At 51.1% G+C, this 15,509-nt stretch overlaps 1 protein-coding gene across 3 annotated transcripts in view; it reads left to right on the plus strand.

Moving 5' to 3' along the window:
- Loxhd1 (lipoxygenase homology PLAT domains 1) overlaps window positions 1-15,509 on the plus strand; it is a 133,935-nt gene that overhangs the window by 59,716 nt on the left and 58,710 nt on the right. For 2 of the 3 annotated variants that reach the window (XM_048806606.1, XM_015482237.2), the window contains exons 15-21: window positions 1,567-1,643; window positions 3,407-3,603; window positions 6,366-6,558; window positions 7,799-7,959; window positions 9,853-10,318; window positions 10,765-10,919; window positions 13,439-13,572. In XM_048806606.1, coding sequence (XP_048662563.1) covers window positions 1,567-1,643; window positions 3,407-3,603; window positions 6,366-6,558; window positions 7,799-7,959; window positions 9,853-10,318; window positions 10,765-10,919; window positions 13,439-13,572 — 1,383 coding nt within the window. The remainder of the gene's footprint in view (window positions 1-1,566; window positions 1,644-3,406; window positions 3,604-6,365; window positions 6,559-7,798; window positions 7,960-9,852; window positions 10,319-10,764; window positions 10,920-13,438; window positions 13,573-15,509) is intronic. The other variant, XM_015482238.2, reaches the window with a different exon arrangement.

Consider the following 15,509-nt stretch of genomic DNA (forward strand, 5'->3'; position numbering starts at 1 on the left):
TACACATCTGTGTAGGGGGTGTGTGTGGGGGGAGGCCTGCTGGCCTTCCGTCCTTCCCCTCTGCAAATGTGTGGCCAGGTGCTCCTAGCCTTTTCTCCTCTGCAGACTCCATGGCTATGGGAGTTGCCAGAGTGACCTCAGCCTGACAAACAGAAAGGGAGGTCCCGTGGATCAATTTAGGGGACTCTAGCTGGCAGGTCTGTGTCCCCAAACGCCCCTTATCTATGCTCAGGTTTCCTTCATGAATCTTCCTGTCTTGGACTTTCCTGTTTCTCTAGTGCTCTGGGATCATAGCACCAAGGTCCATGGAAGTGCAATAGCCGAGCTGCCCTCTGGCATTATAGGGTTAGCTCAGAGCCACCTGACCACAAGGTCCCAAGGGAATGGAAGACCATGAGATTGGGGAGGGAGGTTGAGAGAGAAGGGATGGCAGAGACCGCAGTGTTGCCTCTGTTGTCCCCGAGACAAGGTGGCACACGAGCAGAGAAGACGACAGTTCCCAGTGGCCCAAGGTCCACATCAGAAGGGCTAGGGGGTAGCAATGCCCCCACTTCCTTCCGGGACTTTGTGGCCCAGGAATTGCATCTCTCCGGAGTGCACTAGAGGTGGGCTGTGAAATAAATACCAAGACATAAAGTTAGATGCTTTTTTGGTCAAGAGCCAATGTGTTGGTTTCCAAATACCCCCAGAGAACACTGAGGCTGTCTATTCTGCTGCCATGAGCCCCAGATCGCCAACCAGACTGGGCTCCCTGGGCACTGGGGAAGGCACTTTCCAGGTGGGTAGTCCAGTGACGCAGAGAGCTGGGCCATGGCTCACTGTGTCATAGTGATGCGTGACAGCTGTCAAACCCCACAGGGCACAGACCCAGCTTCTTCGCAAAGGCAAATCTCACCCTTGAAGATGCAGATCCAGCCGCCTCCCCTTGAGCCCACCCCCTCCTCTAACTCCTCTAGCACTCACCTGCTCCAGCACCCTCTTTACCTTAGTCCCCAGTGCTGCGCGCAGCCCATCCTGTCTCCTTAGCCCATGCAGGCTCTCCACAGCCTGGGCTGGGTCTTGTTTGTCTCAGTGTCCTGCCTTCTCCCAGCTCAGAGCTCTTAGCACAGGGCTAGGCACACAGAACCCTCTCAGAAAAAGAGGTGGGGGTTTTCTGAGGATAACAATGCCTTTTTTACTGTGAGCGTCAAGGGCCTACATCCTGTGGCCATTGCCTCCCGGCTTCATCGGCCTGCACGCAGCCCCCACTCGCCGCATCCCGTCCACGTGGGCCTCTGTCAGCTCCCCATTTCATCAGGACACGCTGATCCCTTTGGGATGCTCCTCCTCCTCCTTCTCCTGGCGCACTCACCGCCCTCCTTCTGGTCTCAGCCACATCCAGCTGGCACCTGCTCCAGGAAGACCTCCTTCGCCAGTCTGGGGGGGATGCTGTCTCTGTTGGGAGCCCCTCTGGACCCACTTTCCTTTGCTCAACTCAAAGCTCTGGCCTCCCTGGCAACTGGTGTGATGGCTGGGGCATCTGCCTGCCCCTCTCAAAGCACTGACCTCGTCCTATTTGCCCACCAGGTGGCTGGACAAAGATAAGGATGATGGGCAGCTGGTCCGAGAGTTGCTGCCCAGTGACAGCAACGCCACACTCAAGAGTGAGTTGTCCTCATGACTGGGCGGTGGATGTGCCTTGGCAGGATGGGTGCCCTCCTCTAGCTGGGCAGAAGTGAGCCCTTCGAGAGAACATTTCAAGGAGGCAGCGTTGGGGAGGTGGAGAGGAGTGGCCATGAGGGAGGGGCTGGAAATGCCTGGCATGTCCTTTGGTGCTGTCCCTTTGTGGCCACAGGTGTGAGGCCCTAAATGCATTTGGGTGAACAGAATAGCGAGATCAGTTACAGCAGCTAATGTGCCCTGGCCGTGCCCTGGAGAGGAGAGTCACATTTTGAAGGGACTACAGATGAGGACTGAGTTCACAACTGTTTCCTCCCAGAGGCCTTAGGGTTTTCCTCACTGGTGATATTCCTTCAAGTGCTGGGGTTTCATCATGGGCTCAAGACAACATTTGAAAGAACCTTATCCCTGAATCCTAACAATAGCAACACCTCCTGGTTATTATTTCTGTCTCATTTGCAATATCCCCAAAGGAAGGTGGCACTGATGCTATTTGTTCTTTGTATGGGGTACTGAAGTCTGGAGGAGCTAGAGGTTTATATCTGACCTTTCCTAAGGCCAGATCAGAAAGTTGGAACCAGAGTGTCCAGTGTCTGGGCTCAGAATTACAGGACTTAAGAGACCCTCGACTGTGGTAGGGGACACTCCCACCCCCTGTCCACCAGGCCTATAGTCAGGGATGGAGCTGGCCCGAGTGCCCAGGGTGAAGCTGTCTTATATCACTGCTCTTCCCCCTCCAGCAGCCTCCTGTCCTGCCCTGTGGACAGGCCCTCAGCCTCCTGCTTTCCCAGTCAGAGTCTTTGATAGGGTTTAGATGGAACCTGGCATAAGGAAGAGCTCTTCTAGTTCCTGGTACAGCTTTAAGCAAGGACAAGTGCACTTGGATGTTCCTAGTGGACTGGTCTGGACCAGGCCTGGCCATGCTGCAGGGCTGGCCCCCAGAAAGTTGGGCTCAGCTCTCTTTCTCCGACCCTGTTTTCCCAGTGGGAAGACCCCAAGTCTTGAGTGGCAGGCCTTGGAGATGGTTTCATTTATCCTCAATGCTGCTTCTCCTTTCCCAAGACACACCTGGAGCACACCTGGAGAACTTTGGATCTTGGCTCCTGTTATCCTAGGACTCACCTTTTCCTTGGGTGTTTTATCCTTGCACACAGGCAATGCAGACCTTTCTGGGTGATAAAACAAAGTCACATCCACATGGGTCCAGTTAAGAGCAGGGGGCTTTATTTAGGTCCATAGCAAGATTTCACTCCAGGTTGGTGACTTCTTAAATGTCACCATCTTGCACCAAACATATGACCTCTGAGCCTCCAGTTCCTTGCCCAGGAAACTGGGATGAGCATCCCTAGCCATAATGCTGTGTGCCTGGTGTGCTCAACACTGTCAGATGATGCACCCTTTGCCTTGGTTTCCTCATCCATCAGAAGAGATGCTGGGCCACGTGATTGCTGGACATCCTTTTGTCTTCAGTTTTGGTGCTCTGGCCTGTGGTTTGCAATTTCCTTTCCTGTTCTCAGCATTTACCCCTCTGGAGCAGGCAGGGAACCTATTAAATTCTGATATTGCAGATGAGGGGGTTCCACAGAGATGAAGGGAGCTCCTGCCCCGAGTCACAGGACCTGGGTTCTTGACTCACAGCCCATGTCTCCCCCAACCACAGACTTCCATTCTGTCCCAGGGGCCCTGCTCCTTGCCCTGTGACCTGCACTAACCTCCCCTCTCTCTCCCTCTGCCTTGAACTGCTCAGATTTTCGTTATCACATCAGCGTGAAGACTGGGGACGTCTCTGGAGCCAGCACAGATTCCAAGGTCTACATCAAACTCTATGGGGATAAATCCGACACCATCAAGCAAGTTCTTCTCGTCTCTGACAATAACCTCAAAGACTATTTTGAACGTGGCCGGGTGGACGAATTTACCCTGGAGACCCTGAACATTGGGACTGTAAGTGTCCTTCCCAAGGTTGTGTGACATGACATCATCCCACCCATTCTGCACATGATCACATAGGAATCTACATGCATGTACATGTACACACTCGTGCACACATGGATGAGCCTGTTTTGAAGGAAAAGAGTTGTTAACTTGGGGATTGTTAATGAGGGATGCTGTTTTTCAGATATGACCTAGAGCTACTGAAGATCTGTGAACAGTGGCTAAGCTCCCAGGGCCTCACAGAGGGTGGAATTTTAGTAGCTTTACCGCCCCCCAACATTTTACCTATAGGGCCAGAATCAGTGCACCTGGAGAGGGGATATCGGGTTCAGAGAAGGAAAAGAGAAAAGGAAATATTTAAAGGAGATCCTGAAAATACTTCCCAGCGCCAGGCCTGAGTGTGCACTGGAATTGTTTCAGTGGACAATTCCAGGTCACCCCTGAGGGATGCTGTCTTAGGGGGTGGGATCCAAGAGTCTCCCTTTCTCAAGGTTCCAGGTGGCCCTGCTGTAGGAGATCTGAGCACTTCATCAAAGATAAACAAAGCCCGCCACTAGAGTGGTGAGGCCACTTCAATCAGTGTATCCTGCTGCAGCGGGGAAAGAGGGCGTGCCAGCTGAACCCAACTTTGATGTGGCAGAGGTTTCCAAGGCAGGGAATGGGAGGAGGGTGAACAGCGATTCAGAGTCGGGGCAGTGAGGAATCACAGGGGTAAGGGGAGGTTGGACTCTGAAAGGGTTTCATCTGGAATGTCTCCCAAAAGCTCTGTGTTGAAAGCCTGGTCCCCAGTGCAGCCATGTTCAGAGGCAAAGACTGGATCATAAGGACTCTGACCTCATCAGTGGATCAATCCATTTGATGGATAATAATGTGAACAGATTGACTGAGAGGTGGTGAAAACGATAGGCAGATGGGGGTGTGGCTGGAAAGTAGGTCATGGGGCCATGGCCTTGGGGGCTCTATCTGCCCCGACCCCTTTCTGTGTCACTTTCTCTGCCTCCTGGCTGCCGTGAGCACAGTGGATTTCCTCTGCCATGCTCTTGTGCCATGATATTGCTGCCCTGGAGCCAGCCAACTATGGACAGAATCTCCGAAATTACCAGCCAAAATGATTCTTTCATCTTCTGAGTTGTTTTCATCAGGTGTTTGGTCACAGCAATGAAAAGCTGAGGATCACAGACCACAGGACACCCATCTGGGACTGCTCACTGGCACCTATCCTAGTTAGGTTCTACCCTCCCAGCACCTGAACTCAGGACTACCTGCAGGTCCAGCTAGAACCCAGAGCGTATTCTTTTGGCAGTCTCAGGTTTTCTCAGGCAGGCATTTTAAGGGCAGTAGGGTCATCCTAGGAATATAGCCTCAAGCTCTTAGAAACTGTGCTAGTGTTTTGTTTAAGTCAAAGTTGGGGCTTAGCCAAGAAAGATCTGAGTAGCCTGGCTAGGGGTTGGTCAAGGTGAGACTCTGTACTTGACCTGGAGAAACAAAGATCTAAACCCTGAACTCGACCACTGGCCACAGCCCCCAAAATGTCTGTGTGGGTATATGTGTTGCACCTGCTGCTCTCAGGGGGCTGCGTGGTGGGAACTGAGGCAGTGACAAGCTCTCTGCTTCCCTGCCCTGTGCCTCTCTGTGGAGCACCCTATTTCTAGAATTTTCTCCTCCCATCAACACACACTCTGGGGAACAGTCTCATATCATTTATCTCTTGAGGTTAATGAACTTCAATCTAGGTTTTCCTTGATCAAAAATTATTTACATTTTAAGTTGAATCAATAACTGTAGAGTGGCAGCAGCCAACAGATCAATGAAACATGGGGGTGGGTGGGAAGGGAGGTAGTGGGAGGGCATGTGGACCCTGCCTTGTATTGCCAAAACCCCCTCAGTGTGGCCAAGAAGCTGGGTACTGAGCCCCATCTGCCAACTGCCTGGTCAGGGGCCCAGCATGCCCCGGCCACTTAACTTCGTTTACATCGGTTTTCTGATTTTCAACATTAGCGTTAGAAGTGCTCAGTATGCCACTGAACAATTACTCTACCTCAAGGGCGAGGTGCTGTAGGATTGAATGACAGTCCCTGCCCTTGGGGAGCTTCCAGTCATATCAGATAGAAGACACAGCCTTGCCTTGAGTTTTTCAGTCTCTGTCTTCCAGGGACATTCACAGTCCCACCCCACAGGAAAATAATGAGACTCCTGTGTCCCTTGGCAGGCACCCAGGGGGACCTCAGACCTTGTAAACAGCTGGTTTCCTTCTGACAAGCAGGGGACGGGGCTTCATGCACTAGCATGTGATAATGGTTCCATTACCAGCTGGAGAGACTCTTAGTATCTGGGAGAGCAAGGAGCAAAGCCTGCACAGACACTTTAAAATCTGCCCCTTTGGCACAAGACATGGCAGAGAGAATCTCAGGGCAAGAAGGGTTCTTAAAGACCATCAGATAATTCCACAAAACATAAAAGCAATCAGAACGCTGATCCCTGTCACCTGCATGCAAAGATGTTAACAAATGGCAAAGCAATTGGCTAGAGAGGGACAGTCTCCCTGAGAACAAGCTGGAGGAGGGGATGGGGGTCCCAGGCAGGAGGGGAGACTCCCTGGTCCCCCAGCTGGCAGATGGCAGGTGGCCCTTCGGGCCAGGACTCTCTCTGCCTGTCCTGGGAGCCTCCCTCTTCCGAGGAGCTGGAGATCCCAGCTGAGGGGAGAGAGCAAGGGAGGCTGGGAAGTTTGCACATCCTGCTCCTGGTGCACCCTCACTGGGGTCTCCTTCCAGATCAACCGGCTGGTCATCGGGCACGACAGCACGGGCATGCACGCAGGCTGGTTCCTGGGCAGCGTCCAGATCCGCGTGCCTCGCCAAGGCAAGAAGTACACCTTCCCTGCCAACCGCTGGCTGGACAAGAACCAGGCGGATGGGCGCCTGGAGGTGGAGCTTTACCCCAGTGAGGTCGTGGAGATCCAGAAATGTATGCAAGAGGCTGGCGGGACCCGCAGTGTGGACCCCTGTGTGCTGAGGCTGGGGAAGGAGGGCGGACCCTGGGCAGCTGGGTCTTGTCTCCAACTGGTGGGGAGAGGGGAGTTCTGTGGGGGAGATGATGGGTCTTCCGATTGCCTCCGGTACCCTGGTTCTGGGAGGCAGTAAGGGCGTATTTTACAGATGGGGAAACTGAGGACTCCACAGATGGAATTTTTTTTTTTCTGGGATAAAGGCAGCAAATGATATTATCTGGAAAATGCACATTCTCAGCCCTGTGGAGAAGAGTTTGAGGCATAGTCCGTGTCCTGCCCTGGGAGGACTGGCTGAGCAGATAAGACAGCTCACTCATTTATTCAGGAGCTATCTATTGAAGCTGCTCTGAGCCAGCCCTGCTCTGGGCTTTGTGGAGGCAGCAGAGAGCAAAACAGAAAAAACTCCTGTCCTCACGGGCTCTACGTCACTCCCCTGTGGCAATAAATAGAAAAGATAAAGCAGCAGAGCTCTGAGGAAAATGAAGCAGGGTGAGGGGTTTGCAGTGGAGTGGGTGGAGGGGCATCTTGGACAGGGTGGTAACGGGGAAGTTCAAGGTGATCTGGTCTCCATTGCATTTCATGTGAGCCCCAGAGCATGGTAGGTCAGAGACTCCTGAGGGTGTCTAGAGGGGTGGGGAGACAGTGGGACCAAATTCTGTCAGGGGAAGGTCCCTCCCTCCCCTGTCTACCTCCACCCCGAGAGCAGCTGCCCTCGGCTCACACCCACAGGCACCCCCCACCCTGGAAAGAGCCCCGCCCCAAGTCAGCTCTTCCCTTGCCAGGACCTTTGGTATCTTTTCCTGTGCACCTCACCTCCCCAACCTACCCCAAAGTTCTCCAAAAGCTGTACCATACACATGTGCTTCTCCATGGCACCTGGCGATGTAAGAATGGGCCCCTTTCCTCTTTTATGAATTAAAACTTAATTTCCAATACAGCAGTCCGGGTACTAGCCAAGGACATAAAGATTTAGAAACAACAACAACAATAGCACAGGGGTGGGGTGCAGCTCGGTGGTCGAGCACTCGCCTAGTGCAAGATGGGGATGATCATACTTCCTCATGGTGCTGGGGACAGGTTAGATAAGATGGTGCTGTGAAGCAGGAGACACGTGACACAGACTCGGGGAATGTTTGTTTTGTGACTACCGTGATTGCTATTACTAAATTCCCCTTTCTCCCACATTTGCCTTCTCAGTGGTCCACTATGAGGTTGACATTTGGACAGGGGATGTGGGTGGCGCAGGTACCACTGCCCGAGTCTACTTGCAGATTTACGGCGAGGAAGGCAAGACTGAGGTGCTCTTCCTCTCCAGCCGCTCCAAGGCTTTTGATCGGGCATCCAAGGACACGTTCCAGGTGTGTGGGGTGAGCAGCGGGGGTGCCCACGGAGGTCTACTGGACACCAAGATACTTCCCTGGCTGTTCTTATTTCCCCAGCCACATCCACTCAGAACAGCTGCCTGTCTCCAGCTGAGTGGGAGATGCTGCTTGGAAAACAGATTGCACTAGGATTCCTTCAGCTTCCGGTGGGGGGGGGGGTTCCCTGGGGGCAGTGAAGCAGAGCGTAGTTTTTTGGACTGGGCTCAGTCAAGTTTTACCTTGTGACTTGGACAGGAACCCCCTCTCCAGGCCTGAGTTTTGGGCCTATAATGAAGGGATTGAGCTAAATCAGGGGTTATCTTTGGTCTCAGGTCGAAGTCAGGTGTGAGGAACTTTAAGAAAAAGGTCCTGGCCAAGCTGGAACTAGGCCAGAGTCACAGGTGTCTGGCACATTGGAGCTGGAGAGGCCTCGTTGAGTCAAATGCCCTCATATGCTGCTGAGCAGGCCCAAGTATTTGACCTGAGTCTCAGCTTCCTCCTTAGTTAAAACCTAGCTCTGTAATGCCTGCCTGGCTGGCTTCACGGTCCCTGTAATGATCAGTGTTGGGGAAGGCACTCAGGAAACTGGCCAGTGATGGAGATGTGACTGAGCAGTGCATCCTCTAGGGGCCAGCTGGCTAGGTGTGGGGGAGCAGGCACAGTTGAAAGGGCAGATGGGAGGGGGAACAGACAGCCCTCCATGGGAAGAGAACTATTGTACTCAAGGCATGACTTACCAGGCCTAGTGCCCATTCCCAAGTTAGTAGAAAAGAATAAATTCTGCGTGCCCTGGACTCCATCTTGGCTGGTAGTTTTTTCACAAAGATGGTTTGGCCAATTGTGAGTTCATGAGCAGGAGGTCAGGGGACTTGCTAGAATCCAATAGTAGGACACTGGGTGACCATGAGGCAGTCCTATAGGCCTTGGTTTTCCCTGGCACTCAAGTGGAATAACTGGGGGAACCAGGCTTTGAGGGGGGTCAAACGCCCAGCCAGGGGCTTTTCAGCATCAGGGTACCTAGGAGGAGCTGGACTAGCAAAGACCCATGTGAGCCTCTCTCTGGAGCCTGTAGGGACCAGACCTCGTCTTACGCAGGTCCTTCCTGAGAGCATGTGGTTCAAGACAGAGTGACAATGCCATCTAAGACTGATGACTCTATCTACATTGTCCTTTGAGCCAGTTTGTGCTATGCCTAGTGAGGAGACTTAGAATGATGGTCCCCACTCTTAAGGAACTCAGAGCTCTTGAGGGCAAAGAGTGCATCCAAGCCAGGCCAGAACTAGCTCCAAGCTCTGGAGGAGGGGACAAGCAGTCCAACTGATGCTGTGTGTCTGAGATGGCCTTAGACATCTGGGGACATGGATGAGAGTTTTGTTTTTAAAAAAAGAACATTTTTTCTTTTTGCTTATTACAAAAGTTATATATGCTAAATACTAAAAAACATATGGAAAGTGAACACTGAAAGATACAGAACGTTTTCAAAAAAGCAATAATAAAGCACAGGAATCAGAACAAATATGTTTGAGCTAGGGGTGAGGAGAGAATAAAGACAGACCAAGAGAGAGAACTGCATAAGAAAGATGTGGAAATAGGAACAATAGGAATGAATGGTGTGTGTGTGTGTGTGTGTGTGTGTGTGTGTGTGTGTGTATGTTTGAAAGAAAGAAATGGGGAAAAAAGATTGGCTCCCACAGGGGTTAGAAGAAAAGAAGTTTAGGGGTCACTGGGACCAGGCCAGAGGAGCCAAGCTGGGTGTGATTGGCGAGAGGGAGCATGGAGACCCCTGCCCTGTCTGGGCCACAGCCCAGCACGCAGGCCCTGCTCCTGGCTCTGCAGGGGAGGTGGGGAGGACACGGGGCCACCCCAGCCACTGGCCTGTGATCTGCACAGCTGGAGGCGGCGGACGTGGGTGAGATCTACAAGATCCGTCTGGGGCACACGGGCGAGGGCTTTGGGCCCAGCTGGTTCGTGGACGCGGTGTGGCTGCGGCACCTGGTGGTGCGGGAGGTGGAGCTCACGCCGGAGCAGGAGGCCAGGAAGAAGAAGGAGAAGGAGAAGCTGCGGCAGCTGCTCAAGAAGGAGCGGCTGAAAGCCAAGCTGCAGAGAAAGAAGAAGAAGAAGAGGAAGGGCAGCGAGGAGGAGGAGGAGGAGGAGGGGGAAGAGGAGGAGTCCTCGTCAGAAGAGGAGGAGGAGGAGGAGGAGTCCGAGGAAGAAGAGGAAGAGGAGGAGTTCGGGCCGGGGATGCAGGAGGTGATTGAGCAGTACAAGTTCGAAGTCCACCGCTGGCTGGCCCGGGGCAAGGAGGACAATGAACTTGTCGTGGAGTTGGTGCCAGCAGGCCGATCTGGTCCTGAGCGTAAGCCTGAGGGGCCATAAATCCCCTAAAGGGACCAGGGAGGGGTCAGGTATGGCTTGGTCTCCCTCACATAAAGGCTGAGTAGGTGGGCACCCATCATGATTCTGGAATAGCTCTGCTGACCTGTGTCTGAAAAGCCACCAGGGGCAGTTCTCTTTGGGCTGAGCATGGCCCTTGTCCTGAGTCACTCAAGAGGAACCAATGGCTTGGAGAGGGGCCCTGAAATAACTAAATGTGGGGCGCATAGGAGAGAGGGATGTGGAGGCCAAATGTTGCTCTTAGCCTCACTGTGAAGGCGTCCTGGGCGGGAGGAGAGGCAGGTTCAGTTCCAGGTTGGTGCAGAAGTTCCTGTAGATTCTTCCTCTTCCCAGGGTCTGCCTAGACCTGGCTCTCAGGCCCATCTCATTGATTGCCCTCCTCAATGCTGTATCTCTCTGTGTCTCCAGCCAACACCTATGAAGTCCAGGTGATCACAGGCAATGTGCCCAAGGCCGGCACAGATGCCAATGTCTTCCTGACCATCTACGGTGAGGAGTACGGGGACACGGGTGAGCGGCCCCTGAAGAAGTCGGACAAATCCAACAAGTTTGAGCAGGGGCAGGTAGTGAGGGGTCTCCATTCCCTTGGGGGTGGGACTCAGGCATGGGGCCTGGTGCCTTTGGATGGTCCCCATGGCTGCCCCACCCAGCATAGCATCTGCTAAGTGTCTAGCTGAGTGCTTCTTTCAATCCACTGAGGCAGTGCCTCTTTTCTACACACCAGCACATGATGGGGAATGAGAAGAGGACAAGCAGGTTCTAGCACGTGGAGCCCATAGGCTAGCTGGTTCTCAGGTACAACTAGAGAACAGTATCTGAGAAAGCTCAGGCATGGAGCAGGCTGAGCAGGGCTCCCCGGATGAAGGGCTTACCATGGGGTGCCTTGAAGAAGCCTTGATGGGAAGGGGAGACTTCAGCTGGGCAGATGAGTATGGTGCAGGTGTGTAAAGATTACAGTGAGCCAAATGTCGTGGTGCACACCTGTACTTTCTGTGATTCAGGAGGCTGAGGCAGGAGGATCGCAAGTTCAAGGCTAGTCCAGGCAACTTAGAAAGACCCTCAGACAATAAAAGGGGATGGGGATGTAGTTCAATGGTAGAACACCCTTGAGTTCAATACTCAGTGGCAACAAAAATAAAATAAAAATAAAAAAGACAGTGAAAGGTGTTTGTAGAAGACAGGATGGTGTGAGCAAAGAGGTGGAAGGAGAAAAGTGCTCAGGTGTGAGGTTGGAGCATCTCCCGCCAAGCTGTGGTTGGTGCTATTGGGTGGTTGATAAGCTGGGATAAGACCTATGGGGTGGGTGCTGTCACAAAGTGCTTGAAAGTGAGGCTGGAAGGTTGAACTGTGTCCTGAGGCAGTGAGAATCCGTGAAAGAAATCCAAGCCTCTTCCTCTTCCAGGTGCAGATGGAAAAGCAGGAAAAAAATAAAGCCATTATTTTTATCCTCCTAGATGTCACAAAATCCCCTGTTCCCTATCCTTCCCATTCCTGTCTTCATCCCCAAATCAGGTTCTTTCATCAACACAGAGGAGGAAAAACAATGAATCAAATCCATTAAAATACTTCCAGGCTCATGACTTGATTTTTATTCCAGGGCTCTTGAGTTTTCCTTCAGCTCTCCCTCCAGGGCTTGAGGACTAGGAGTCCCTCCTGGGTTTCAGTGGTCTCCCAGAAAAATTATAGTGCCTACATTCCTAGATTGGGGGGAAACTGCTGTAGAAGACAAAACTAGTACACTTGGTGAAATCTGAATATGGACTGTATATTAGATAATGCTACAGTCCCAAGTTATACAACAACATTTTGGTCAATGACAAATGGCATATATAGCAGTGATCCCATAAGATTATATTACCTGGTAACATCCTAGCTATCTTAGTTTTTGTAAGTTCACTCTTATTTGTTTTTGTTGTTGTTTGTTTGCTTGGGGGTGTCAGGGATTAAACTCAGGGGTACTCAACTACTGAGCCACATCCCCAGCCTTAGTTTTTATTTAGAGACAGGGTCTCACTGAGTTGCTTAGCACCTCACCATTGCTGACGGTGGCTTTGAACTCATATTCTTCCTGCCTCAGCCTCTTGAGCTGCTGGGATTACAGGTGCATGCCAAACGTACGTGGCTCTTATTTATTTTTTGTTCACGTAATAACAAAAATCCCCTAGTGACATGAATCTCAAAACGTATCCTCATCATTAAATGATGCATGTCTGTAATGTGTGGACACTAAATTTTCTGAATTTGGTCATCACGCTGTGACTATATGAAAATGTTCAAAATATTTAGGGATGAAGGATCATGGTTTCTTCCACTTACTTTCGACTGATTCAGAATAAAAGTAGAAAGAGAGAGCAAGAGAGAGAACAGATTGAGTAATACAGAAAATGTTGCATGTAAGTGCAGAATCTAGGTTAAGGTGAGCAGACTGTCATTACATTATTTCTGCAAGCTTTCTGAATATTTGAAATCTTTTGCAAAATAAAGAGTCAAAAGAGGATAGCCAAGAATACCTCATTCACGTAAAGGGTCCTGGTGTCGTCAGCTTCCTCCTGTGCATATGGCAGCCTACGTACACGTGTATGATTCCCATTCCGTCTTCCCACCTAAATGGCGAGCAGCCCCAAGCCTTCTGTTTCTGTCAATCACTTTGGATTTGCACAGGACTGACTCATGGCAGGTGCTTAATGAAAATTTGTGGTTGAAGGAGATGACACACTCGTGCACACATATACAGAATCTCTGGGCACCCCCATGACACACATACAATACGAATGCCAGTATCCAGCAGACTCGTCAACTCCCTACCTCTCTCTCTCTCTCTCTCTCTCTTCACCTTCCCTCTCTTCCCTCCACCTTGCTGGGCAATGAGAGCAAGAAGTTCCCCTGGGCAGGGGCTGGTTAAATACCAACAGTGCAGAGCAAACACCAAACTAATGAGTTGCAGTTTCCATCACCCCAGCCCTGGTTGCTTTGGGGTCTTATCATCCACCTCAGGTGCTGGGTCCTTGGGAGAGTGGGGCTGATGGAAAGTTGGGGAGAGAGTGGATCTCACCCCTCTGAGTGCTACTCTGGCCCCTCCTAGACAGACACCTTCACCATCTATGCCATTGACCTGGGAGCTCTGTCCAAGATTCGGATTCGCCATGACAACACAGGCAGCAGACCAGGCTGGTTTCTGGACAGAATAGACATCACCGATGTGAACAATGAGATCACGTGAGTGGGGCTGGAGGAGAGGGAGAAAAGGCCATCTTTGCCACTAAGATAGTCCTGAGAGAGGACTGGGGGTGGGTGAAGTGATGTCTGTGGGTGAGGGTGGGATAGCTGTGACTCTGTGGGTTTGGTCCTGTGGCAGGGTGGGTGTCTTGCCTTCTTCCCTCTCAATGGGAAGCCCACTGGAGCTTCTAGTTCTCAGGTGACAGTCTGGAGACCAGCCACTCCAGTTGGCCTATCCATTCTGAGAGATTTCAATCCCTATCAGGCCTCACACGCCTAGTCTCTGTATGTAGTCTTAGCTCAACCAGAAGTCCCACCATGGAAAAAAAGAATATCCCACACCTAGTTTCAATGTTCTAGACCAGAGACCAGCAACCCTTTTCTATAAAGGCTGCATAAAAATTATTTCTAGCTTTGCAGGTCATTTGGTCTGTGCAACAACAACTTTGCTGGTGAAGTACAAAACCATCTCTGGATGATACCTAAGTGGGTGGGCATGACTGGGTTCCAGTCAATCTTCATCTATGAACACTGAGATTTGAATTCCGTGTAATTTTCATGCCACAAAATATTATCCATCTTTAGTCTCCTTCCCCCAACCACTTAAAAATGCAAAACTCATGTTAGCTCATGGGATGTACATAAATAAGCAGGTGGTGGGCCAGCTCTGGCCTCTGCAGAAGACCAGGCACAGTTTGCAGATGGTCCAGTGTTATGACTTCCATAAGGTCATCTTGGTGGCACATAAGGACCATAAGACAACCCCACAGCTGGGAACAGGATCTTGACCCAGGGTCTACCCTCTACCAGTGCCTCACCAGGTCACCCTGGATGAGTGCTTCATCTTCATGCTGTCATTTCGTCTTCTAATAAGTGGGCTTAGTGATGTCACTTCAGCTTACTACTCCAGACCTTCTGAAATCCTAAGGCATTTAAACTTGGAAAAGATAAAGTGCTGCTGAGACAGGAGGCAAGCAACAAGCTGTGAACATCCCGGTTCCCCTGTGGCCCCACCACAGCTGGCTAGTCTGTTCCATTTGTTTGACATTTCTGGTCCAGCCCAACAATTTAAAAATTATTGTAGCTTTGTAATTTATTTGAGTCTCCATCAGTACTTGTCCTTTTTGATCATTCTTTAAAAATATTAGCTATTCTTACCTTTTTCCAAATCAAGACATTAAGTGATTTGAAAAAAAGTCCTGTTGGAATTTTGATTGTTCTGCCACTAAATGCATGTATGGAGAGTGGCATATTTAAGTTATTAAGTGCTGCACCCCATGTTCATTTTTCCACTTCTCTAGCTGTTCCTTTATGTGCCTCAATAATGCTTTGCAACTTCCAACACAGAACTGCTCCATGTTCTTGTTAAGTTTACGTCCTGGTATATGTCATATCACTCATAAATGAAATTGCCTCCTGACTCTTTTTTCTTTGCCTTCCTCCTTTCTTCTTCTGCTCTTTCCTTCCTTATGTCCTCCTCTTCCTCCCCTCCTTTTCTGTGGGTGTTGCTAGTTGGAATTTCTTTAATAAGAAGCCCTCTCTATCCAGTGAGGGCTCTGTGGTGAGCCAGCTTCCCCAGTCTCCATGCTAGAAGCAAATGGAAACAATACCTGCTTTGGGTGATAGAGGTGAATCCACAAAAGTCCAGAAGGAACAGAATCACAAGAGCAAGTCCCAGCTTCGCGGAGAGACACAGCCTTCCCAGCAGTGCCCAGGCCCTCCCCAGCCTCTGCAGCTCAGGAAGAAGGGCTTTGCAGTCAAAGGGACTCGACAACACTGGCATCAACTGCCCTGGACCAAGTCAACAGTGGCCACGCACCTGGACACCTTGATCTCTCTCTCCTCTCACACCCCACCCCCAGATCCTCAGCAGGACTTTCTGGCTCTTTGCTCAGGAAAGCATAAGTCTGACCCCATTTCTCCATCTTCCAGACTCT

The sequence above is a fragment of the Marmota marmota genome, unplaced genomic scaffold (genome assembly GCF_001458135.2).
Source record: "Marmota marmota marmota unplaced genomic scaffold, marMar, whole genome shotgun sequence".
NCBI lineage: Eukaryota > Metazoa > Chordata > Mammalia > Rodentia > Sciuridae > Marmota > Marmota marmota.